Here is a 27382-nt window from a genome sequence, read left to right as displayed (position 1 = left end):
AGAAGACAAATGCAAATAAATAAGGCATAAATTTTTGCTTTTGTGCAATTTTTCAAGGACATATCTATTGCCTAAAGTAATGAACATATCTCTTTTCATTTAACAAGTTCCCAGATCAATACATCCCTTTCAATGGAAAATAACTACTGTTATCAGTAGTGTTAGTTGGATGAGCAAAAAATACACCACACACACACACACGCATGCACACGCACACGCACGAAGTTGCAATCACAGAAATTAACACCAATAGCACAGTTTTAAAAATAGACCTTATTTGAGCTCTTTATTTCACATCACTTAAAGAGATGGATGAAGCAAACTTTAAATGTTTGTTTCATACCCCACTGTTCCCTGAGGGAAATGTTTTTAAAATTACTCAGGACAAAAGTTATAAAATTTGCAACACTCACATTGTAAAACCATGTTTTCTCAGATGAAACTACAATTCAAAATTATATAATACAAATGAAATGACTGTTAATAATGAAAACTGCCCCAAAGGAGCATGCCTGAATTTTTTACATCACCTGAAATTGTCTGAATCTCAATTCCTTCAAGTCTTATCATTATGGAACATGGACATGAAATATGACCCAATCACCCTTTTCTCCTGGAAGATTGTTTGCAGAATTTCGGCAGAATTAGGCATGTGCTTTTTCTAAGAGTTCCTTAAGATTATGAGGCTTTTGTGTGTGTATGTGTATGTGTGTGTTTGTGAGATTTACATGAATCTGACGGACTCTCTTACAGTCATATTTTAGATAGAGACCAACAACAATTAAACAGGGCCGATGTATTAAGCCTAATTTCTAAGTATTTTATACTTACTCTCTTGAGAAAAAATCTTGCCCGACCTAGAAAAGGAACAACCATTCCACCAGTGGTGCAAAGGGCTGGGAACAGACAGGCACACAACTGAATAATAAAATTTCACATGGAAACAATCACTTGCGCTCAAGGCTGGGGGGAAGTTTTATCCCAAAGGGTAATTTATCAAACACAATAATGATCAATGTCCTCATGTTATTTCACTAAATGAGAGCGTGTTCATTCTGTTCAATATTGGCCCATGAGATCCTTGTGTCACTAGTTCCTGGAGTGGATCCCGTGTTAAAATAAAGGGTGTTGTCAAGTTCGCTTCTTGTGGTACTCGGACTTGTCTTTTCCTGTAAAAGAAATATGCAGCACCACCAGCTCCTGTCAGAATTAGGAGTACCACCACGACGATGATCCCAGCTGAATTATGAGAGGGGCTTTTCTAGTCTCTGGTCCATCTATAAAGAACCAAGAGTCACCATTAGAAAAAGGACACAAGCAAAGCAGCAAAGAATCTGACTTAAGGAGAAGAGGACAATATGATTTTATCAGAGCAGGGGAATTTTGGCTATTGTCCCACCCCACATTTGTCAAACAGAAACGAAAGGTGAGTAAGTAACAGTCCACAGGACACAAAGTAACATGCAAATGTTAATAATGTTATCTCGTTGTAGGGTTATTTAACTCCATAGGCACAGATTAGCTATTTCATTATCATTTTTAAACTAATATAAGGTTAGAACTTGAAAATATAAAAAATTTAAAAACTTATACAGCAAATTAATCATTTTAGCACGGAAATTTCTGTGGTGTCCTTACCGTTTGGTTTTAGCGATGGCTGAGTAGTAGGTTTAGGATCAACAACTTAAAAAAAAGACATTTGTTTGAAGTTTACATGAGCTCATAATTAAATGGCACTTGTGTAATTTATGTTATTTAATTCTCAAATATGTGCTAATGATTCATGCTCTACTATACTTTGCTCTGCCTGTATTTACTCAGCCTTTTCCATGGCTTCATTTTATCCCCTGCCCATCCTATATCTGTACTCACTGAATGTAGCATCCATCTATTGATGGAACTCTTCTATAATAACGATAATAGTTCACATTTTTTAGCGCTTTGCAGTTTACAAAGTGCTTTTCTAACAGGAGTCCTATGTGATAGATATTGGAAGCATCATTATTCCTATTCTATAAAGGAGGAAGGGGAGGTTAAAAGCTTGTCCATGGTCATGCTATTGCCATTAAGTGGCAAAGATCAGACACAAAAGTCTCCTGATTCCCTGTCCATTACATCATGTTCCAAGCTATTATCAGCATCAGATCCTAGATATACGAGGTATTGATGAGCTTGCATGGGCTATAAATATCCCCAGAATGGGTCTTTCCAACCATTCGTGATTTTTGCAATATAAGAATATATCTTTAAAATAAAAGAATAAGCCTAAATTATATGAACATAAAGATAAAGGGCTTTGTTTGTTCCAGGAGAGCAACAGACTCTTTAATCACGGTTATGTTCAACTTATCCTTAAACTCCCAAGGCCATTCTCCATTTATAATGTCCCAATGCAGCTCCAATGTGGCTCAAACTCTATGGGATACCTAACAATTGCTCTTTGCTTCTTCCTACTGGACCCTCATTTATGTCTGACTATGTGAGTAGTGGAAATGGTGTGACGAACATTTCAAAATTACAGGAAAAAAATTACTTACTTTTTTCTCTTTTACAAATATACCCTTTGTAGGAAGAGCAGTAAAGGTTGTTCCATAGTCCACTTGAAGAATAGAGTTCCACGCAGTCTTCATTACGATCACTAGAGGGCTCTCCGTTTTCCAGTTCACAAAAGATACTGGATGTGTTTTTATCCAAAGCCAGTTGCCTGATTGTTAGGGGGAGAGCCAAAAGTCACTCAGTAATAATCACTCGGAAAAACCTCAACTCTTTTAAGTAGGCAGATACATTGACCTTATATACATGCATTTGAAAAATAATTCATAATAGATTCCAAACTAGATTTTTCACCAAAAGGCTACAGTGTCTAATTATTAAAGATAAGCAGAAACTAATCCAACAACAATAAATTTTAAAGAGTTTTAACAAGCATCTTCCACTCACAAGGCACCATAGCTGGTGCTGAGGGAAGTTAAATGTACATGACATCTATCCTGCCATCACAAATCTTAGAATCAAGAAGGAGAGCTAAGAAATCCACCACAGATAGCTACAATACAAATTAAATTTGATAGTTGCATAATGGATGTATTTAAGCTCAGAAAAGGAAAGCTTACTTCCAGCTTCCAGGAAGGCTTCATAGAAGATGTAGTATTTGAAACTGGACTTAGAAGAACAGATAGAATTTTAACAGACAGATGTATTAAAAAAGTTTTATTCCATGCATAAGAAATAACATCAGCAAATATATAGGGACAAGGAGTTATGCTTTAGAATTCATAAGGAGTAAAGTTTTGTGGGTTAATAGAAATTGGAAAGAAGCGGTGTATTTGGTAAGCTTTGGAAGAGTAGGTTAGAATCAGATTGTCGAATGAATGACAAAAAAAGATGAGATATTTACCACATTCCATGCACTGTGCTACGTGATGGGGCACACAAAACCAAAAGTGAAATAGTCCCTGCCCTCAAGGAGCTTTTATATTTTAATAGGAGAGACAGCACACAAAGGGACTTCATTTATCTCTGGATAGGTAAACTTCACCATTTCCAGAATTTCTTGATATTCTTCAAGATGAATTCAACTCAGAAACTCACCCCTCCTCAATACTCGGGCCTCTGGAGCCCTCTCTTCCCTCTAATGGAAAGGGTTAGAGAGAGGAGAACTCCTGTCTGACACTCTTTCACTTAAGCATGGCACTCAGGGAATTCTTTCATTCCTCACCCCAGACACTCTCTTGAACTTATCATCTCCAGAAACTCATCACTCTGCAAGAATGATGTCAACTTGGAAACACATACTTTCTCAGACCATTTCCCTTCTTGGCTGTGTGACTCCATTGTGCCCTTGTACCAGCTAACCTTTCCCCTCTATCCCCACTTTTTAGCTTCTTTTTAGATTTTAGATAGTGAATTCCTTGAGGGCTTAGATATCTTATGCCTTCTTTTGTATCCCCAGAAATTAGAACTGTGCCTGGCACATAGAAGGTACTTTTAAAATGCCTATTGACTCTATTGACTCTAACTCTAAGTAATGACCAGAAAAACATGTTTTGGAAAGTAGGGGGCGGAGCCAAGCTGGCGGCTGGAACGCAGGGACTAGCATGAGCTCCCCACCGAGACCTCCAAAACCTATAAAAAATGACTCTGAACCAATTCTAGAACTGCAGAACCCAGAAAATAGCAGAGGGAAGCAGGGATCCAGCCCAGGACAGCCTGGATGGTCTCTGAGTGAGGTCTATCCTGCATGGAGCTGGAGCGGAGGGGAGCAGAGCAGAGCAGACAGAGCCCAGCGTGGGCTCTGCGGGACCAACCAGACCAGGAGCGGGCAGAGCGTGCCCTAGCACCCTGAATCAGTGATCTGCAGCAGTGACCAGACTTCTAACCCACAAACACCAAGACAACAGAGAAGGTTAGTGGGAAAAGCTGCAGGAGTAGAAGGATGTTCGCGGTTCGGCCACTGCCCCAGGGCAGCGGAAGTGGGGCAGCTACAGAACTACAGCTGTAGTTACTTCCAGCCCCAGGCCCACCTGGTGGGAGGAATTTAAGTGGCGGATCAGAGCAGGAGTGAAGAGCCTGCTGAAGATCTAAGTCCAGTCCAGGTTGGGGGTTCTTGGGAAGGAGGAAGTGCTGGTGTGTCAGAGCTGGCGCATCCTCCCAGGTGTGGAACATAGTTCTCTTAACTCTACAAGCAGTCAAACCCCACTGAAAAACTCAAGGGTCAAGTAAGTTGGTGGGGAATATGGCCAGCAGCGAAAACACGCCCAGATTCAGTCTCAGACTCTGGAATCTTTCTTTGGTGACAAAGAAGACCAAACGTACAGCCAGAAGAAGTCAACAAAGTCAAAGAGCCTACAACAAAAGCCTCCAAGAAAACATGAACTGGTCTCAGGCCATGAAATAGCTCAAAAGGATTAGAAAAGCAAGTTAGAGAAGTAGAGGAAAAATTGGGAAGAGAAATGAGAAGGATGCGAGAAAACCATGAAAAACAAGTCAATGACTTGCTAAAGGAGACCCAAAAAATACTGAAAAATATACTGAAGAAAACAACACCTTAAAAAATAGACTAACTCAATGGCAAAAGAGCTCCAAAAAGCCAATGAGGAGAAGAATGCCTTGAAAGGCAGAATTAGCCAAAAGGAAAAAGCAGGTCCAGAAGACCACTGAAGAAAATACTACCTTAAAAATTAGACTGGAGCAAGTGGAAGCTAGTGACTTGATGAGAAATCAAGATATTATAAAACAGAACCAAAGGAATGAAAAAATGGAAGGACAATGTGAAATATCTCATTGGAAAAACCACTGACCTGGAAAACAGATCCAGGAGAGATAATTTAAAAATTCTTGGACTACCTGAAAGCCATGATCAAAAAAAGAGCCTAGATATCATCTTTCAAGAAATTATCAAGGAGAACTGCCCTGATATTCTAGAGCCACAGGGCAAAATAGAAATTGAAAGAATCCACCGATCGCCTCCTCAAATAGATCCCAAAAAGAAATCTCCCAGGAATATTGTCGCCAAATTCCAGAGCTCCCAGATCAAGGAGAAAATACTGCAAGCAGCCAGAAAGAAACAATTTGAGTATTGTGGAAACACAATCAGAATAACCCCAGATCTAGCAGCTTAGGTCAATGGAGCTAGGATTAAAACCAAGAATCACCTACCCAGCAAAACTGAGTATCATGCTCCAAGGCAAAATACAGACTTTTAATAAAATAGAGGACTTTCAAGCTTTCTCAGTGAAAAGACCAGAGATGAATAGAAAATTTGACTTTCAAACACAAGAATCAAGAGAAGCATGAAAAGAAAATCAAGAAAAAGAACAAGAAAAAGAAATTGCAAGGGACTTACTAAAATTGAACTGTTTTGTTTACATTCTACATGGAAAAGACGATGTGTATGATTCATGAGACCTCAGTATTAGGGTAGCTGAAGGGAATATGCATATATGTGTGTGAGTGTGTGTGTGTATATATATATATATGTATATATGTATATATGTGTATGTGTGTATGTGTGTATATATATGTGCGTTTATGTATATATATAAGTGCATGTGTATGTATGTATATATGTATGTGTATATATATATAGAGAGAGAGAGGGAGAGAGAGAGAGAGCGGACACAGGGTGAGTTGAAGATGAAGGGAAGATATCTGAAAGAAATAAAATAAAATTAAGGGATGAGAGAGGTATATATTGACAGAGGGAGATAGGGAGAGATAGAATGGGTCAAATTATCTTGCATAAAAGTGGCAAGAAAAAGCAGTTCTGTAGGAAGAGAAGAGAAGGCAGGTGAGGGGAATGAGTGAATCTGGCTCTCATCAAATTTGACCTGAGGAGGGAATACCATACATACTCATTTGGGTATCTTACCCCACAGGAAAAAAGGAGGAAGAAGATAAAAAAGGGGGGTGATAGAAGGGAGGGCAGATGGGGGTGGAGGTAATCAAAAACAAAAACTTTCAAAAGGGGACAGGGCCAAGGGAGAAAATTCAATAAAGGGGGATAGGTTAGGAAGGAGCAAAATATAGTTAGTCTTTCACAACACGAGTATTGTGGAAGGGTTATACATAATGATACACATGTGGCCTATATTGAATTGCTTGACTTCTTAGGGAGGGTGGGTGGGAAGGGAAGAGGGGAGAGAATTTGGAACTCAAAGTTTTAAAAACAGATGTTCAAAAACAAAAAAAAGTTTTTGCATGCAACTAGAAAATAAGATACACAGGCAATGGGGCATAGAAATTTATCTTGCCCTGCAAGAAAGGAAGGAAAAAGGGGATGGGAGAGGAGTGGGGTGACAGAAGGGAGGGCTGACTGGGGAACAGGGCAACCAGAATATATGCCATCTTGGAGTGGGGGGGAGGGTAGAAATGGGGAGAAAATTTGTAATTCAAACTCTTGTGAAAATCAATGCTGAAAACTAAATTAAAAAATGCTAGAAGACTAAAAAAAAAAGAAAATATGTTTTGGTCCAGATAGTTAATAGGAATTAATGAATTTAGCCATGGAGTTATCCAGTGATATAACTTTCTTTTTCTTAAATAGAATTTTATTTTTCCCCAATTACATGTCAAGACAATTTTTAGCATTCATTTTCACAAGATTTTGAGTTCCCAATTTTTCTCCCTCTCTTCCTTCTTCCCTCTCCTCCCCTCTTACTAAAATGGTAGGCAATTTGATATAGGTTTTACATGTGCTGTCATGTAAAACATATTTCCATATTAGTCACAATTGTGAAAGAAGAAACAGATCAAAAGAAAAAAAACATGAAAAGAATAAAGTGAAAAAGCATGCTTCGATCTGCATTCAGACTCCATAGTTCTTTTTCTGGATGTGGCTAATATTTTCCCTCATAGGTTCTTTGTACTTGTCTTGGATAATTGTGTCCCTGAGAAGAGCTGAGTCATTCATAGTTGATCATCACTCAATGTTGTTGGTATGGTTTTCCTGGTTCTGCTCATTTTACTTTTCATCAGTTTGTACAAGTCTTTCCAAGTTTTCTGAAATCTTCCTGTTCATCATTTCTTATTGCAAAATAGTATTCCATTACATTCATTTACCACACCTTGTTCAGCCATTCCCCAATTGATAGGAATCCCCTCAATTTCCAATATTTTGCCACTATGAAAAGGGCTGCTATAAATATTTTTGCACATGAAAGACCTTTTTCCTTTTTATGATCTCTTTGGGATACAGAACAGGTAGTGGTATTGCTGGATCAAAGGGTATGCACAGTTTGATAGTCCTTTGGGGATAGTTCCAAATTGCTCTCCAGAGTGGTTGGATGAGTTCACAGCTCTGCCAGCAGTGTGTTAGTCTCATGCTCTCCATTATTTATCATTTTCATTTTTGTCATATTAATCAATCTGATAGGTGTGTGGTAGTACCTCAGAATAGTTTTAATTTGCATTTCTCTAATCAAAAGTGATTTAGAGTACTTCTTCATATGCCTATAGATAGCTTTGATTTCTTCATCTGAAAACTGCTTTGTCATATCTTTTCATCATTGATCAATTGGGGAATGGCTTGTAGTCTTATAAATTTGACTCTATATATTTGAGAAATGAGACTTTATCAGAGTCACTTGCTGTAAATATTGTTTCCTAGCTTTCTGCTTTCCTTCTAATTTTGGTTGCATTGATTTTGTTTGTGCTAAAGCTTTTTAACTTAATAAAATCAAAATTATATATTTTATATTTTGTAATGCTATCTCTTTCTTGGTTATAAACCTGTAACTCATTTAATTTCTTTAAGAATTAGGATGCTATACCATGGTGCATATATATTTAGTATTGATATTACCTCATTGCCTATGATACTTTTTAGCAAGATATAGTTTCCTTCCTTACCTCTTTTAATTTGGTCTATTTTTGCTTTGTCTGAGATCAAGATTGCTACCCCTGCTTTTTCACTTCAGCTGAAATATAATAGATTCTGCTCCAGTCCCTTACCTTTACTCTGTGTGTGTCTCTCTACTTCAAATATGTTTCTTATAAACAACATATTGCAGGATTCTGGGTTTTGATCCACTCTGCTATCTGCTTCTGTTTTATGGGAGAGTTCATCCCATTTAGATTCATGATTACCAATTGTGTATTTCCCTTCATCTTATTTCCCCCCATTTATACTTCTCCCTCCCTCTCTCTCCTTTCACCCTGTCTATTCTCACTAGTGTTTTGCTCCTGTCTACAGACTCTCCCTGTCTGCCCTCTCTTCTCTCAGTCCCCCCTACCCTTTACTTAATCTCCTTTCCTCCTATTTTCCTATTGGGTAGGATAGATTTCTAGATTCAACTGATTGTGTATGTTATTCCCTCTTTGAATCAATGCTGATGAAAATAAGATTCAAGCAATGCCCATCACCCACCCTCCCATCTTTCTCTGCATTGTAATAGGTCTTTCATGCCTCTTCATGTGAAATACCACATGAATTACCACATTCTGTCTCTCTTTTCCTTCTGCACCCAGTGTACTCCTCTTTCTCATCCCTTAATTATTTTTTATGTCATCCCCTCCAATTAACCTTATACCCATACCCTCTGTCTATGTATTTTCCTTCTAGCTGTACTGTTAGTGGTACAATTTTTAAGAATTACAAGTATCATCTTCTCATGTAGGGATGCAAACAGTTCAGCTCCATTGAATCCCTTATGGTTTCTTTTCCCTTTTTACTTTTTGGGGCTTCTCTTGGGTCTTGATATTGGAGATAAATTTTTTGTTCAAATTTGATCTTCTGCTTATGAAAGCTTGAAATCCTTCTATTTTGTTGAATGACCATTTTTTCCCTTGAAGTTTTATGCTTAATTTTGCCAGGTAGGTGATTCTTACTTATAGTCCTAGCTCCTTTGCCTTCTGAAATATCATGTTGCATGACCTCTGCCTCTTTAATGTGGCAGCTGCTAAGTCTTGTGTAATCTTGATTGTGGCTCCCTGATATTTGAATTGTTTGTTTCTGGCCACTGGCAGTACTTTTTTCCTTGACCTGATAGTTCTATAATTTGGCTACAGTATTCCTCAGAGGTTTTATTTTAGAATTCTTTTCTGAGGTTATCAGTAGATTCTGTCAATGCCTATTTTGCCCTCTGGTTCCAGGATTTCAAGGCAGTTTTCCCTGATAATTTCTTGAAAGATGTTGTCCAGGTCCTCTTTTTGATTATGGCTTTCAAGTAGTCCAGTGATTCTGACATTGTCTCTCCTGGATCTATTTTCCATGTCAGTTATTTTTTATCCCAATGAGATATTTTACATTTGCTTCTATTTTTTCATTCTTTTTAATTTGTTTGATTGATTCTTGATGTCTCATAGAGTCTCTAGCTTCCACTTGCCTGATTCTAGCTTTTAAGGAGTTGTTTTCCTCAGTTAGCTATTGTGCCTCCTTTTCCATTTAGCCAATTGTAATTTTTAAGGAGTTGTTTTCTTCAGTGGATTTTTATATCACTTTTTCCACTTGGCCAAGTCTACTTTTTAAGCAGTTGTCTCTTTTTCCAAGCTGTCGACTCTTTTTTTACATAATTCTTTTGCATCACTCTCATTTCTTTTCCCAATTTTTCTTCTACCTCTCTCATATGAGCTGTTTCATGAATACTTTCTGAGCTTGAGACCACTTCCCATTTTTCTTTGGGGTTTTTCCCATAGATGTTTTGACATTGTTGTCCTTTTCTGAGTTTGCGTCTTGATCTTCCCTGTCATCACAATAACGTTCCATTGTCAGATTTTTTTGTTGTTTTTTGCTCATCTTTTTTGGCATTTTTCCTTTTTTTAAAAAATTTGATCTCTGCTCCCAGGGTGGAAAGGGCACTCTCTCAGGCTTCTTTTGCCAGGGGCTGCAGGCCCTGGCTGTTTACCTGGTGCTACACTGGTGTTGCCCTGAGGGCCATAGGGCAACACCTTTGTGTCTGGTGCTGTGCTGAGGGGGTGGAGTAGGGATGGCAGGTGCTGCTGGAGGCTGTAGGAGCTGTAGGCAGCTTCTGAGGCCAGTGGGGTGTTTCTGCATTTCTCGGGGACTACACTGGAGCACACATCAGTCTGGCTGCTGGCAGCTGCCTCTTTGCCCAGGGCTATGCTGAAGCATGTGGTACTTCCTGGACCTGGAATCTGTCCATTCCCCTGGTTATGCTGAGGCATACTTGGGGAGGGGGTGGGGCTGGTGTTGGCATTTACTTGTTCCACCACGATGGGGCTCAGGATCTCCCACTGGTTTGCTGAGGTGGGGCTTGCTTCTGGCTTGCTGGAATACTTCCTGTCCTAGACTGCATTTGCCTTTAACCCAAGTGAGACAGAGCTTTCTTGCTGATCTTCCAAGTTTCTTGGGCTAAAAAAGTGTTTAACCCCATCTTTTTACAGGTTCTGCTGTTCCAGGATTTGTTATAGGGTGCTATTTTATCATTGTTTTGAGGTGAATATGGGAGGGCTATGGTGATTTACTGCTTACTCTACCATCTTGGCTCCCATGATACAACTTTCCATTAGTAATTGTGTTTGAAGTATTGACTCGATTATTGTTTCTGGAGCAAAATACAGATACCAAAGATAGAGAAGGGGTAGGCATTCCTGCCATACTAGAGAGGATAGCAAAATGACAGCCAGGATAAATGGCTAGATAGGATGTGAAGCAAGAGTTGGTTGGTCTGAGTCTGAGAATGCCTAATGGAGTTCCTGAGTTTGCACTTATTCGCAAGAAGGACAATTCAATCCAGACTGAGAGTTCCAAAGGTGAATGGATTAATGTAGGGAATGATGACTTGAAGTCTGAATGACTTTTAAGGGTTTTGACCAACAAACTAAGGAGTTTGGACTATGTTTGGTAGGAAATGAGAAACTTTAGGATTTTTGATCAGCACAATCACAATGGCACATTAGAAAGATGTATCTGGCAAATTCAAAGAATGAATTTGAGGAAGGAGTTAGAGAAAGATTAAAAGTGTATTTATGAGACTAGCAAACTGGCCAGGAAAGAAATCAAGAGTTCTTAATTGTAGTAATGGAAAGGAAGAGAAAAATTCAGGAGCTATTATGGAAATAAAAGGATAGGACTTGGAAAGTAATTACATATATAGTGAAGGGAATCCATGGTGAGTCCAAGATTATAAAGTGAATGACAAGGAATATGGTGAAACAATAAAGACAAATAGTAATTTGTGTTACTATTCAGGTTAGTAACCAGGAGGAGAAAGAATATGTTTTGGATCAAAGAAAATTAATTTGATCATGGCAATGTAGAGATTTTGGCACCGGAAAAGATTGCTAACCCCCATGCTTGGAAAATTCTCCTTCCTCATCTCTATTGCCTGGCTTCTCTGGCTTCCTTCCAATCTCAATTAAAGACCCACCTTCAACAAGATGCCTTTCCCAATTTTCCTTAAACTTAGTGCCTTTCCACTGGCACTACCTCTTGTCTATATTTTGTTTGTACATAGTTGTTTGCCCATTATCTCCCCAATTAGACTGTGAACTCCTTGAGGAGAGGGATGGTTTTTTTGCCTTTGTTTGTATCCCCAGTGCTTAGCATAGTGCTTGGCACATGGTAGGAACTTAATAAATGCAAGTTGACTGACTAGGCAACTATAAAAGGGGACTCAGAGTTTCAAAGGCACATAGGAATACTAGTGTTGAACTAATCACAGCTCATCATGTTTGTGCAAATAAGTGAAATGTGAGGAATCTCTCCTTTTTACTCTTTTCCTATTCACTTTTAATCTTTTACTGTATAAAAATATTCCATCAAGAACATTAAATAAGTATGGGAGGAAAGGATAGCCTCTAACTATTCTTATTGACCACAATATGCTCTTTGTCACAAGAGTTTTGTTTTTCTTTCTTTCTTTTACTTTTTTCAGTTGGTCAGGTAGGGAGCACAGTGAGATGGGGGTGAAGGTGGCTAACAATAAGGTTGTCCAAAAAAAACAGAAAAGAAAAAAAGAGGTCATTGAAATATGTTTTTAAAACTCACAAAAGAGAACAGAGGGGCCAAAAAAATCACATCAGCAGGACAGAACTGAAAGCCAAAGTTTGAATTTATTATCTATTTAAAATGAAAAGTAATCAGCATGTAATAGAAATCACCATGTCACAATCCTTTTTCTGCTCAGATTGGTAGATAAATAAATATGATACCTAATGTTAGGTATGATACACACATAAATATACATATATACAAACATTTATGACATATGTATGTATGTATGAATACCCATTTTATTTGGTGGTTCAGTTCAGAATAAAAATAAATATTTTTAAAAGACCACAACATTCTGTGCACTAAGTTTATCCACTCTTCATCTTTTACAATGAAAATATGATGAGAAAACCATGAATCAATCACAAAACCACTGAAATTGTTGTTTTCCCTTGGAACAGAAGGTTCCAGATGTTCCATTCAATTCAACTTCAGTTTAAAAAAACATTAAGTGCTTTTGACATCAAAGTCACTACACAGAAAGAAAGATGAGAAAATCCTTACCCTGAAGGACTCCATCATCTCCTGGGGGCAACAGAGAGAATAGTGGGTACAAAAAAGAGTAGAATGTGATAGGGGACAAGTAGATACACAAATACTGATAAGAGAATATAATGTGAAATATGTGAAAGGGGAAAAGAGGAAATTCAAAGTGTTCAAGGAAAATTGGAGAAGTAACAGGACATTTCCATGGAGACACAGTGGAGGAGGTGACAGTGGAGATTGGCCTTGAAAGAAGAGATGGATTTTAATAAGTATAAATGAGGAGGAAGGGGGCAGAAAAATGCTTACGTTAAATAAAGGTATAACACTACTTACCTTCTACATTTCTAAACATTCCTATCCAAAAATTGGTTTTGCTTTTAAGTGGCTCAACCCTGTCTGTCAGAAAGGTCGATTCCACAGTTGACTCAATGGAAACCAAACTTGCACCTGCAAAATGGACAAAGGAACAAATATGATATTGATAGGAATGGCTTATTCTTTGTGCCAACTACCTAATGGCCAAGGTGATTAAAAAGTGGTCCTACATCTTGACCTGCTCTTCAATAAGGGACTGACTATTCCCTTGAATGCCACAGTACCTAATGACTGGGTACCTCCTTCCTAGCCACTCGGTGGCTATTCATTAGATCCATCTAAATCAGGGGCTCTTTATCTTTCTTTTGTCCTGGACCTATTTGGCAGTCCAGTGAAGCCTATGGAACCTTTCTCAGTATAATATTTTTAGGCAAGACAAGCTTATCTTAAATATTTATAATTTCCTAAGCTCTGGAGATACAAGCAGAAAGAATGACAGTCCCTGCCCTCAAAGAGCTAACATTCTAATGACAGAATACATTACACAAAAGGAAGCTGAAAAAGGGGGACATGGTATCAACATCTAGAAGTCAAAAGCAAAGTCAGGAAGGGAATGAAAGTTGGTCCTCCAGGGACCTTTCTCAAAATGCATAAAATGAAATACATAGGATTACAAGGGAAATAAAGTATATTGAAATAGTTTTCAAAATATTTAGAAAAAGTAAGTCAGAGACTCAATTCAAGAAATGCTCTAGATAAATTCAGATTTTTAGGTTTGATCTCCATAATGATATTAGCTCATTTCTAAGGTGAACACCAGCATTCATTTATTGCAAAATGTGGTATGGGGTGGGGGGAGGAGGTGAAGTGCTCCATAATTATTATTAAACTGATGTATTTTATATTCACACACTGGCACAAAAGTAATTGGAAGCTACATGGTACTGTGGAAAAAGTCATGAGTTTGTAGCCAGAAGAAGACATAAGTCCATATCCTATCCTAGACATTTACTAGCTATGTGACCTTGGGCAAAGTCCCTTTATCTCCTAGGTCTCAGTTTCCTCATCTGTAAATGGAGAGGATTAGACTTGATGACTTCCAAGGCCTCTTCCATCTACCTCTATGATCCTATAAGATGTTATTTCTAATTTCTAGGGCTCATCATCAACCACAAACAACTTTACACAAGAGTCACAGAAAGTTGTTGCTATGAGTGCCAGAACTATTTCATGAATAACTGTAAAATGAAGATTTACATTCTGCCCGATAGTATAGAATGTTGTGATGGAGTAACTGAAATTAAATAACATTGCATTAAGAATTGAGAAGCCAAAATTTGATGAAGGAGGCTATGTGGTGGTGGTGATATGAAAAGAAAATCTAGTTTGAAAGAGCTAAAAGAAAACATAGAATGTTGCCTATTTCCAGTCTTTCCTCTCTCCAATCTATCCTGCACACTATGAATTAAGGAATCTTCCCAATATACAATTTGTATTGTATTGACCTGTAGATCAAAAGCCTTCAATGATTCTCCCATCAATAAGATAAAATCCAAACTTATTACTGTTACTCCTTCCTTTCGAAGAGGACGAATAACACCACAGGGTGATGACTTGATTTGTGCATGAATTAGACTTACGTAAGGCAGAGTTGCACAAAGATCAACCTCACTCACTCTTCCAGAGTCATCAAAATCAAGTGGCAAGACAGTCAGGATGACTGGCAATGGCTCAGGATGCAGTGGATGGCATCTTCGATGCCTGACAAAGCTCTAAGTGTTCCACGATGCCTGCTTCAGTTGCCTTTATGACCATTGGAACAAATTGTTCTCATCCACCCATTCTGACAGTGGGATTGGGAGGCAGAGGAGAGGGAGTATTCACATGGTTGGGTTCACTGACAGGTCTGCGGCCTGTTGGTTACCCTCAACCTTGTTTAGTCTATCTGCCAAGACAGTTTTACAAGGGTTTGGCCATTGTACATGCTACAGCTTCTTGGAGTCACAGGTGAGAAGTGGGTGAAAGGTGGACACCAAAGGTGGGTGAGCAGCCCAGAAAAGGGCTCAGCAAGCCCTCACACCAGAGGTGCTAATCCTCCCTGAATACTCCACACACCCCTCCCAAACTCCTTAGATTAGTGTTCAAAACCCTCCTCAGTCTAACCTCTATTAATGCCCCCTAAAACTAATCTCTTAACAAACCACCGTGTGAGTCTTCAGTTCCAGCCAAATTGTTCTAATACTCACTGTGACTCAAACATGTAAGAATTGCATTCCGACTTCCATAGAGTATATATACAAACTTAAAATCAATTAATCAGTCAACAAATATTTATTACTTATTAAATATATACTGTGTGCTGGGCATCATGGTAGGCCCTAGGATATAAATACAAAGAACGACACAATCCCTACTCTCAAGAAGTGAACACTTTAATTAATGAGAGAGAGATCAAACCATACACAGGCTAATACCTTCATTTTATAGTGAAGAAAACTGGTGACCCAGAGAGGTCATTGTGATATAGCAGCCTTCTTTCCTCTCTACCACTTAGCTAAATCTTATCCTTCCTCCAACATCCATCTCAAATTGTATCCTGTCCTTCCCTCATTGCCTTGGCCAGCCCTCAGCAAACATCTCCTCCTCTGAATGTCTCTAACTCTTACTGACTGTACTAATCTATCAATTAGCATGTACTAAATTTTATTTATTTATTAGAGATAGATGCACGAACGGATGGATGAGGCCCCTGAGCATAATGGCTAGAGGATAGACCTTGGGAATAGGGATATCTAGGTCCCACCTCTAATATATACTATCTGAATGATCATGGGCAAGTTACATAATCTCTGGGTACCCCAAGCAACTCTCTAAGACTTTGAGTTACAGATGAGTTGCTGAACTTCATCACTAGAATTTGCACACTGGGAGTTCCCCACACCCGTGAAGCCACATGTCCTGACTACATATACCTATACCTATATCTGTATCTATATCTATGTCTATGTCTATATCATATATATGTATATCTCTATACAGCCTGACTCTGTAATTAAAGTTTAAGAATATGTCTTACTTCTCTTTGTATTTACAATGCATAATGCAGAGCTTTGCCCAAAGCAGGTATATAATAAATTTTTGGATGTTTGATATTACTAGCCAGAGAACCTATTAAAGGTGAACATTCAGCAAATGAAATAGTTCTACAATTTAAAAATAAATGTGAATTTTCTATGAGTTCAGAGATGCAGAGACCTATGTGATATATATACATACACACATGTGTTTGTACATATATGCCCATACATGTATGTGTGTGTTTACATGCATTTATCTGTAGTGATTTAACCAAACATTTCTTAAGCGTCTATTAAGTACAAAGCTAGGTGTTAATGTCCACTGCCTACCCCCATCCCTTCTTGGCCCTTTGCTTTGCTCTATTTTTGCTCAACTGAAGTTAATCAGGCACTGGAAATTCATGCCACACTACTTTTACCTGTCATCTTCTCCTGAAAAAGACCTATTTATTTAATCAACACAAACTCTAGGGCCCAAGGCCAAGGACTCCCTTTCCATTTCTCCAAATTAATTTCCCTTTCAGTCCCATGGTGAGTGGGGGAAGAGAGGAAAGTAAGAGAAACAGAGACAGATAAAGAAAAGAAAGAGAGGGAAGGAGAGAGAGAGAGAGAGAGAGAGAGACAGAGAGAGAGAGAGAGACAGAGAGACACAGAGAGAGAGAGACAGAGAGAGAGACAGAGAGAGACAGAGAGAGACAGAGAGAGAGAGAGAAGGAGGAGGAGGAGGAAGAGGAGAAGAAGGAGAAGAAGGAGGAGGAAGAGGAGAAGAAGGAGAAGAAGAAGGAGGAGGAGGAGGAGGAGGAGGAGGAGAAGAAGAAGAAGAAGAAGAAGAAGAAGAAGAAGAAGAAGAAGAAGAAGAAGAAGAAGAAGAAGAAGAAGAAGAAGAAGAAGAAGAAGAAGAAGAAGAAGAAGAAGAAGAAGAAGAAGAAGAAGGAGGAGGAGGAGGAGGAAGAGGAGGAGGAGGAGGAAGAGGAGGAGGAGGAGGAGGAAGGGAGAGAGAGGGAGAGGGAGAGAGAGAGAGAGAGAGAGAGAGAGAGAGAGAGAGAGAGAGAGTGAGAGACAGAGAGAAATTTATAGAACTTGTATGAAGCACTCATTCCGAGGAAAAAAAAGGGACGGGGTGGGGGAAGAGATATGTTAAAATGACAGAGGCGATGTCTCCACTTCTCTTTCCAACTCTGATCAACTGAAGTCAGAAATCAGTAAAATACTGCTGCTATCCTCTTCCCATACACCCTTGCCTAGCTTATATCCTCCTGCCAGCACTTGACACTAGAATCAGTCTCCATTGGTACCACCCTATATATTTGAAAGGAGCTATAATCTCATCAATTCCCACATTCCCACTAAAAATGCCATTCAGCATCCATTCATGACGATCCATTCTGTGTGACTCTTGTTCATATCCTACCATGAATCCACCAGAAAGGGTTCCTCAAAGACTTTCTGGACATACACTATTCTGGGGTTGAAGGTAAGAGCATTTCTTTTGAAATTGGGTGATCAATGGAGAATGCGAGCTGTACACTAGTTATCTTCGGCTCTTGCTACAGAACTGGCCCTAATTTTTTCCAGGACATACATTTCTCTAATGATATCTTTCCACCCTATTGGAAAGGCTTTTACTATAGTCGCAGCACCATAATCAGTCTGTTTCCTGATTACCACCTGCTTAGGTACACATGGAGAGGCTCATCACCAGTCAATCGGTCACTTAGGGTGAAATATAGACTTTAAGCAATTAAAGAGCAAATAAGGCATTACGTAAAACTAAATAGAAGTCAAAAGAAAAGTATCCCTTGTTATTAATGCTTTAGTTCGACAATAAAAATGGTCACTCAAGCCAGATTTGAGTGGCTTTACATATTTAGATAAAAATAGATTTTATCCTGTTTCTCCTGGTGACAAGTTTTTGTTAATGTTCTGCTAACCCATTTTTGGCTGGTACCTCTAAGATCAGATCCAACTCTGAAAATGTATTACTGTTCTGATGAATAGCCACTATTATTGAAAAGAAAAACTTTTTTCCCTTTAATTAACCAACTACTCCACTTTTGAAAAAAAAACTAAACAAAGCAAAGAAAATCCATCGAGACTCAACACAGCACAACACTAATAAGTGGATTAAATGCCTTAGCAGTGAGAAATAAACTTTTTTTATTTCATAAAATCTAAATAAGGTAATTCAACTTTACCTGAATTCGAATTTTTAACAAAAACGGACAACTTTTAAAACCTGTCTCTGACACATACTACCTATCTCTAGGCCTTCGGCAAGTCATTTTTCCTCTCTGGGCCACAATTTCCTCATCTATAAAATGAAATGACATGTTTGGATTTGACAGTCTCCAAGTTTCCCTCTAATTCAAAGTCAGAGGATCCAATGATGGTCTGGACAGAAATCTGAATAGAAGGCCAGTAGTTGTTGGGTCAGTTGATGACTAAACTAATATGTTAAATGCTGAATACACATTAATAAGATTACAGATTTGGAGTTTAAACAGATTGTAGAGGTCATCTAATCCAACTGCCTCATTTTACAGATGAGGCCCCACAGAGAAACTGTGACTTGGAAGCAGCATGAAAAATATTTCAGAGATTAAGTTCTAGGTGGTGGTTTATATTTTAAAATAATTCTGCAGCAGGTCTTCTGGAAAAGGAAGAGTAAAAGAAGAAAGAAGGGAGGAATTTTAAAAAAGGGAAAGACCTAGACTGAATGTTGAGCTCAGCTGAAGAAGAGTCAAAACTCTATTTTAAAGTATTTGAGAAGCAATTCAGCTCTGTTTTGCTCCTTTAAATTTTCTCACTCTCTTCTCTACAACATCTACCCCTACTCATGGGGATCTGATGCAAATGGTTTTCTGGTATCGGTGAGATGACTCTTAAGGACAAAGTCACTGACAAGGGTCATCTCAGGATATAAAAGCCACTGGATTTGAAAATACTGTGACCAGTGAGAAGAAAAAATATCTCTTAATTTGGCTGAAGTACGGTAATCCATTGAGTAGCCCTCGTTGGGAACCTTAAGACAGATAAAATGGGAGAAGAGGCCAAGCATTCTTTGGTATATCTGCTGAGTTCATCTCTGCAACTGTGGGGATCATGTTAAAAAGTGGCTCTGCAGCTATGGGAAGCCCAATTCTTTCTCACAGATCTAGAGTTTGTACAAAAACTGGCAAACATACTTTGGAGGAGGTAATATGGCTTTCTATGCTAAAAGAAATTCATTATAAGGAAGCAAATAGAGAAAAAGTAGAAAATTTAAAACTTGGCATTCATTGTTTGAAGAATTTAAGGGACACTTGCAGCCTCTTGCTCCAATATGTACCATCTGTGAGCCAGCTCTCAGTAAAACTCATACTTACCCATTCGGCTACATTCCAGCAAAGCTTGGCCCCAGCTTCTTGTAGTGGAAGATTCGATATAGTAGCAATGACCATGGAAAGGGATCCAAGAGGTTTGTTCTGAATCTGGACATCTGCCAGGCAATTGTGGAGGCTCCGTGGAGGGCTTTACTGCAAGTTAAGAAGACAATTAAACACAAAAAAAATCTCAAATGCATGAAACAAAAGACATTCCAGGATCAGCTTAAGGAGAAGGAAAATCTATTGCTGGTCATGTGAAGAAACCACCAATCATCCATCATTTGAATTAATCATTATTATGTTTTGAATTTTTATGATTTTATCAGTTCTATTGATTTTACATAACCACAAAAATATAGCCATGACATCAGGAGGATCCCAGAACCTTATAGCTGAAAAGGACCTTTTAACCCAATCTCCTCATTTTCCAGATGAGAAACCTGGTATCTGCAACTTGGCCAAGATCATACTGTTCCTTAGTTCCTGAAGCAGGCCTCTAGCGTGGTTTAGCAGAAAGAACACTTAAATGGGGAGTCAGGGGATCTGGGTCTGAATTCCAGCTCTGGAAAATACTAATTGTGTGAAGCTGGGTGGATTACTTTCTCACTCTGGGTCTCACTTTCCCTATGTAGAAATGAGGCACGTAAGACCCACAATGCTCCCTTGTAAAGTGCCAGCCAGATTAAAATGTAAATATTTAACAAAATAAAAATATGGTTAAAGATAGATCGTGTTACATTTTAAAACTAAGTCAACATGTGGCCCACAGGGATCCTTTTGTACAGTTTAATGGCCTCAGTTTCTCTCTGAGTTTAGCACTAGTACAATCAATGGTCTTAAAGGCTTTCTCGAACCCTAACTCCAATCCAGTGGTCCTTTTGACAATGCTATCTCTTAATCCAGTAATATTTCTACTATAGTCTATGGTAGTTGTTCATAATTCAGAAATAACATAATCACACACGTGCACAGCGATATATATATATATAATTCTTGAGTTCCCAGGTGAAATTTTGCAAAGGTATTACTGCTCTCAGCCACTGTTCTAAGTTATATGCTCACCATATACCCCATGAGCCCTCGGGACTTGTGGGCCCCTAATGCTTAAGTCCTACCTGGTTAGTACAAAGTTAGCATTTATTATGCTTACTATCCAATTGCACCTCTGATGTTACAGACAAAAACCAAAGATTTCATTTTAAGTTTGAGTGTAGTTTCCATAATTCTAAGAAATCTAAGAATGGGGTGTGTTCCATTATTTTATGTTAGAATTGCTATCTATCCCTGAAAAAAATAAGGAGACGTGCTTTGGGAATAAGGTGACGTAAAGTCAGAAGAATTCACTAAGTAGCACTTGGAATATAACAGTGACAAATAAACATTGGCAATATGAGAAGTAGAAATGGGCCTGTGATTTCATTGGTATAGGGAACTCCCAGATAGAAGAATTACTGCTAGCAATGCAGGTTGACATGGGACCTTCTCTGCAACTCATATTCTCAGAGAGTTGCCTGGGCAGCTTAAGTGCCTTGCCCACGGTTGTGGTATTAGAGGTAGGATTTAAACAGGTTTCCCTGGCTCCAGGGTTGGTTCTCTACTTGCTATGTTGGAATAGGCAATGCTTCACCCCAATTTCAGTACTGTTTGTGGCTGGAGGAAAGAACAGGTAAGTGGATAAAGAATGGTTGGTCTGACATCTTCCTGTTAGATACAGATTTTTGCAGGCTCGCAAGTTCTGAGACAATGATTACTGCTTCCAGTAGCACGATGATCAGGGTAGGTACTTGCTTGCATTGAAAATCAAAATCCCCCCAAATAGTATTGTAATGTGTAATTACCATCTGATTTTTTGCAGAGAAATTGATAAGTTTCATTACAAGGTGCTGTCTTCCAGAATCCTTCCAGATCCATATAGACACAACCTGATTTCATTTGAGGCTCCCCAGCAGCCCATTTTGTGTATCTCATTCTCCATCTATCAACCCATGCATATTCACCTTGAGTCTATAAGGGAAAATATGGACTTATGTTACTCTATATATAACGCCAAGTTAACCAGCTGAAAAAAAAACCATTTTAATTAAGTCAAAACTTTTTTCCCCACAGATCCATGAATAGTTTGAGTTGGAGGTCACATTACAGTCATCTAAGTTCTCTAATTTTATGGAGAGGGAAAGTGAGGCACAAGGAAGTTAGTGACTATTCCAAATTCACATAATTAATAAGCAGAATAGGATCAAGATCCCAGGTTTCCTGATTCCTAATCTAGCACCGGCACATGATGTTTCAGGATATATTTTCATTGTTTTACTCAGTTTTTTCTGTCATAATTTACTAATTGAATTATTGTGATTTTTTCCATTGAAAGGATATCTGTAGCAGGCAATGTTCATTAGCAGGCTAATTCCAACAGAGGCAGAGCTATTCCATTCTTGAAGGAAATATTTTGTAAGGTTACAGCATATAAATCAATCAATGTTTTAGTTCTCATTGATTCCATAGAAATAATTATATAATTAAATAGTAATCATACTAATTTGGTTGAAAATAATGGCGTAGGATAAAGTAAAATAATCTTATATAAATGTACATTATTTATTATGGATAATTAAGAGTAAAAGAAAAATATGTTTAAGCTCATGAAAGAATTATGACAATATTTATTAAGAAACGTATCCATGCTTGGCAAAAATTAATTTAAAAGTTTAAGACAAAAATTTTTTTAAAACCACAGGATAAAATGTCTGTATAAAATTAATTCACAGCCAATTCCTTTTTATGCAATAGTAATGAGAAGACTTAGTTATGGTCTTGTTTACAAGAGAAGCCTCTAGTTCAAGGTTCTTTTGTCATCTGGCAGGGTCACTGCTCACCACTGACTCCCCAGACAGATAACAACAGCTCCTCCCCTCCTCCTCCAGGGGCATGTGAGAGATGGACTCATTCAGGGAATAGTCTATACTCATATGGAAGCACTATAGCTTTAGAAACCTATAATAACTGACTGGTAGAGTGCTCACTGAAAATGCACCTACCACGCTGCCTTAACCTTTCCCCCACCCAAAATTCTGCAGGCAGTTTTAATTGCACTCAGTGCTCAAATGGATCTATGATCTCAAGGCTGGAAATATCCATGGCAATAATGCAGATGGCCATCCTTTGACCAGCTTGTGGGACTCCTGCCTATATCTTCCCTCAAGTTCACCACAGGGAATTTATCCAATGAGCTATAGGCTTTCCTAACTTTCTCCTGCCATGCCTAGCACAGCACACAAGCTGCATAGGGTCATCTCTCATCTCTTCTTCTATCATACATCCCCCTGTGCTTTGGTTTTTCTTCAAAGTTCTTTATTTGTTTTATGTTGCATTCTATTCAATGACACCACCCACTTGCCCTTTGGGCCTCTGGATAGTACTTATTTTTAATTCTTTTATAACTATAGTTTTTTTTTACCTGCAGGCATAGAAAAACTTGCGTAGAATATTGGTTTTTAAAAATGAGCCTTTTTCCCCAAGAGAAGTTTGATAGGATCAGAGATTTATAGCCTGAAGGGAGCTAAGAGACCATCAATCAAATCCTCTCATTTTACAGATGAAGAAATAGACACAAAGAGTCTAAGTGACTTCCCCAGGGTCACACAGCTAGTGTCTGAAGTAGGATGTGAAAGCAGATCTTCCTGCCTCCAAGCTCAGTTCCCTATGTATTATGTCACATTGCTTCTCCTTAAGAAAGAAGCTATGCAACTTTCCAAGGCAATCTAGTCTGTCTTCTTCCCCATGTTTTATCCTGGGTCCCACTTATTGTCTATTTGTTCTATTTGTCCAAGATGTATATACTGATCAATAACTTATCCATCTATGCTTTTCCCACTTCTTTTCTCGTGTGAACTCTTTTGAATGGCTATGGATTTCTTCCAGGATTTTGTGCAATGTTTCAATGCTTGATACAACCAGCAATCAATTGACAACATTTATTAAGGGCCTATTAAGGGTAGGTAAGTGGTATAGTGGGTAGAGCGCTGGGCATGGAACCAGGAAGACTCAACTTGATGAATTCAAATCCAGCCTCTGATACATACTAGCTGTGTAATCTTAGACAGGTCACTTAGTCCTGTTTGCCTCAGTTTCCTCATCTGTTAAATGAGCTAGAGAAGGAAGTGGCAAACCACTCCAGTATCTTTGCCAAGAAAACCTCAAATGAGGTCATGAAAAGTCAGACAGGACTGAAAGGACTCAACAACAACAAAATGTGTGCCAGGCACTACGTAACACAAAGCAAGGGCATGTAAAAAACCACATCATCCACAGAGAATGTTACTTCAATTTGGAGTCTATGCTGGATCCCTATCATGACAGTGGCCAACTCCTAATAGCAAGCATATTACTTTCAAAAGTCTACGTATAGCCAAGAATATCCTCTTGGAGAATATGCTCGATACATGATACATAGTATATTATTTTCATATAAATTTTATATAGATGGGAAAATAGCCATATAGATAGGTAGTTATAGATAACCTATTAGTTGCTTATTTTTGCTATTAATATGTTTCAAGATTTTTGCCATGCCTTTGAGAGCTTGACTTCCTTCACATATCTTGTCACTCAATCCCTCAACACCCTCACAACTCTGTCACCTCCAGATCAGATCTCTATGCACACCTGGTCTAATCCTATCATTGTTCTCTTTAATGGCATTTCTACTTTTTGAGTAATCACATTCCAGGACTGTATGGTCTAAATGTAGTGCCTGGGAGTCCAAAAATGGTGGCTCTATTGTCCTGGATAGTGAAAAAAAAATCTGTTGCAAAAATCTTTGCAAACCTGCTCCATTTTTCTTTTATTTAGAAAATTTAATCTAGCTATTGGTACTCTAAATGCATGATCCTTGTCTAGTCAAGAAGCATTTATTAAGCACCTACTATTTACAAGTGAATTTTGTCAAACATTTAAAGATCAACTAATTCCAATATTAAATAAATTATTTGGAATAATAAGCAAAGAAGGGATCCTACCAAACTCTTTTTATGAAACATACTGACACCTAAACCAGGAAGAGTCAAAACAGAGAAAGAAAATTATAGACCACTTTCATTATTGAATATGAATGCAAAAATCCTAAATAAAATGCTAGCTAAACGATTACAAAAATATATTACATAGATTATACATTATGACCAATCAGGATTTATACCAGGAAAGCAGGGAGGTTTTAACATAAGGAAAACTGTGAACATAATTGGTTAAATCAATAATGAGAGCCAAATAATCATACGATCATATCAATAAATACAGAAAAAAAACTTTTGATGAAGTACAACATTAATTTCTATTAAAAATACTTTAAAGTATAATACAAATGGATTTTTTCCTTAACGATAGAAAGTATTTAACTAAAATCATCAGCAAACATTATTTGTATTGGGGATAAGCTAGAAGCTTTCCCAGTAAGATCAGGTGTGAAACAAGGATGCCCACTGTCACCAAAATTATTAAATATTGTATTGGAAATCCTAGCAATAAGAAAATAGCAATAAGAAAAGAAAAAAAAGAAGAAATTGGAATAAGAGGTAAGAAAATGATCTTTTTTGCAGATGATATGATGATGTACTTGGAAAATCCCAAAGGCTCAACTAAAAAAGTTAGTTGAAACAATCAATAATTTTAGCAAAGTAGCAGGATACAATGTAAATCCACATAAATCATCAGCGTTATTATATATCACAAAAAAACCCTGCAAGAAGAAAGAGTAAGAGATATCCTACTTAAAATAACTCTAGACAGTATAAAATATCTGGGAGTACACCTACCAAAACAAACCCAGGAACTACATGAACAAAATTTTTTAAAACCATTTATACAAATAAAATCAGATTTAAATAATTGGAGAAATATTAATTGTTCATGAGTAGGCAGGACCAATATGACAAAAATGACAATTTTACCTAAATTGATATATTTAATGCCATCCCAATTAAATTACCAAAAATTCAACAAGTATAAAGACTTAAGTTTTTGGTATAAGAATCCATTATCTGATAAAAAAAATTGTTGAGAAAACTGGAAAACAGTCTGGCAGAAATTTGGCCCAGACCAATCTCTTACATCATTTACCACAATAAGATCAAAATGGATACATGACTTAGATATAAAGAGATATTTTACAAGAAAATTTTAAGAACTTAGCACTTGTTTAGTGACCAAAGTAAGACTATATTACTGGAGAAAATGAATCATATAAGTCTTGACCTTCTCAATATAAATAAAACCAGAAGAAAGTTGCAGCCAAATGGAAGGCTGGCTCACAATTTTTCTTTGAAAAGGAAAATAAAAGATTTGATACGTAGTTTTATCGCATAACTAAAGACAAAAAAGAACATTTCATGTGGCATTTGGTCTTCCCTTATTACAGGGCTCATGATAAGCATTTGCAAAAGAACTGCTATGAAAAAAATATTGCAGCATAACACACCACCCTCTGTTATCAGTAGGGAGAGGTAGGGAAAGTCAACAAACAACAAAACAAAACAAAACAAAACAAAACAAAACTTGATGTGAGTTCCCAAATTATATCAACGGACACTCTGAGGGTCATTATGGAATTGTATGGAGAACCAGCCTCAAAATGAGGAAGACCTATGTTCAAGCCCTGTCTCTGATACATCCTGCCATATATGTGATCTAGGGCAAATAATTGAATCTCTTCACATTGCAGGAAACTCTCTACAAAAAAAAAGTTGCAGAACAGGTGGCCACTTTGCATCAAGAGAGAGAATTACTTCATGAGGAGTTCTGTACCCTTATAATATTATAATTTTGGATTAAAAGAAAAATAACTCTGACACTTACTTTAACACAAAGATAGAATCTGTAAGGAAGACAAGATGTATTGGAAAATCATCATCAGGGATAAAGAATGAGAAAGGTCAAAGATTCGTAGACTACTCAGAAACCTCATGGTTACATACCATGAATACTTTCTCGAAGAAAGGAATCATTAAGTCCTGGACATGGAGAACATCAAATAACATCACAAAGTAAAAGAACTGCTGTATTTTAGCAGACAGAAAAGAGATCCATATTTGTTACGGGAGTCACCATTGATTCAGGTGTCTGTGTGCGGCCAGACTACTGATTCCCTAGAACAGGGCTGTCCAAAATGCAGCCTGCAGTGTGATTTATGTAACCAGCCTACAAGCATAGAAATTTACATAAATGCTTTAGTAAACGAAGTCCAGCTACCACAGAGCTCTCACTAAAATGGCAAATCAAAATATATTGTCTATTGTTTCAATAAAAACCTAAGGTTGGACAGCCCTGTCCTAGAACAAAGGCCAAAATCAACACAAAGCTAGAAAAGTAAAAATGAGAAAATGGATGCTGCTTATTAAAGCAACTCCATCTGACCTAAGGAAAGCACTTATTGAGGATAAGCAATGGTAGATGGAAAGAAGAAAGGAATGAGATTTTAACAATTTTACACGGATAAGTTTCACTGAGGTAAATCAATTGACATTAATGAAGAAACAATGACAAAAACAAAAGCCTAAAAACCACCTTAATTAGCCAATGCTTCATTTAAGTTATTGATCAAAGATATATGGCCACCAAGAAAAATACTGTCTTAGAATATATTTGTTGATAAAATTGAGTGGAAAAGAGTGATTGAAGATTATGGACCATAT

General features: G+C 37.8%; 1 protein-coding gene across 1 annotated transcript in view; it reads right to left on the bottom strand.

The window, feature by feature from the left end:
* Positions 1 to 258: 258 nt before the first annotated feature.
* MRC1 (mannose receptor C-type 1) overlaps positions 259 to 27382 on the bottom strand; it is a 127388-nt gene continuing 100264 nt past the window's right edge. Inside the window, 9 exon segments of the mRNA XM_036759851.1 lie at positions 259 to 1135; positions 1138 to 1251; positions 1254 to 1277; positions 1639 to 1683; positions 2538 to 2654; positions 2657 to 2704; positions 13274 to 13387; positions 19698 to 19847; positions 21536 to 21701. Coding sequence (XP_036615746.1) covers positions 1035 to 1135; positions 1138 to 1251; positions 1254 to 1277; positions 1639 to 1683; positions 2538 to 2654; positions 2657 to 2704; positions 13274 to 13387; positions 19698 to 19847; positions 21536 to 21701 — 879 coding nt within the window. The 3' untranslated portion in view covers positions 259 to 1034.

Source organism: Trichosurus vulpecula, chromosome 5 (genome assembly GCF_011100635.1).
Source record: "Trichosurus vulpecula isolate mTriVul1 chromosome 5, mTriVul1.pri, whole genome shotgun sequence".
NCBI classification, from domain to species: Eukaryota; Metazoa; Chordata; class Mammalia; order Diprotodontia; family Phalangeridae; genus Trichosurus; species Trichosurus vulpecula.
This window is presented reverse-complemented; position numbering and strand designations above follow the sequence as displayed.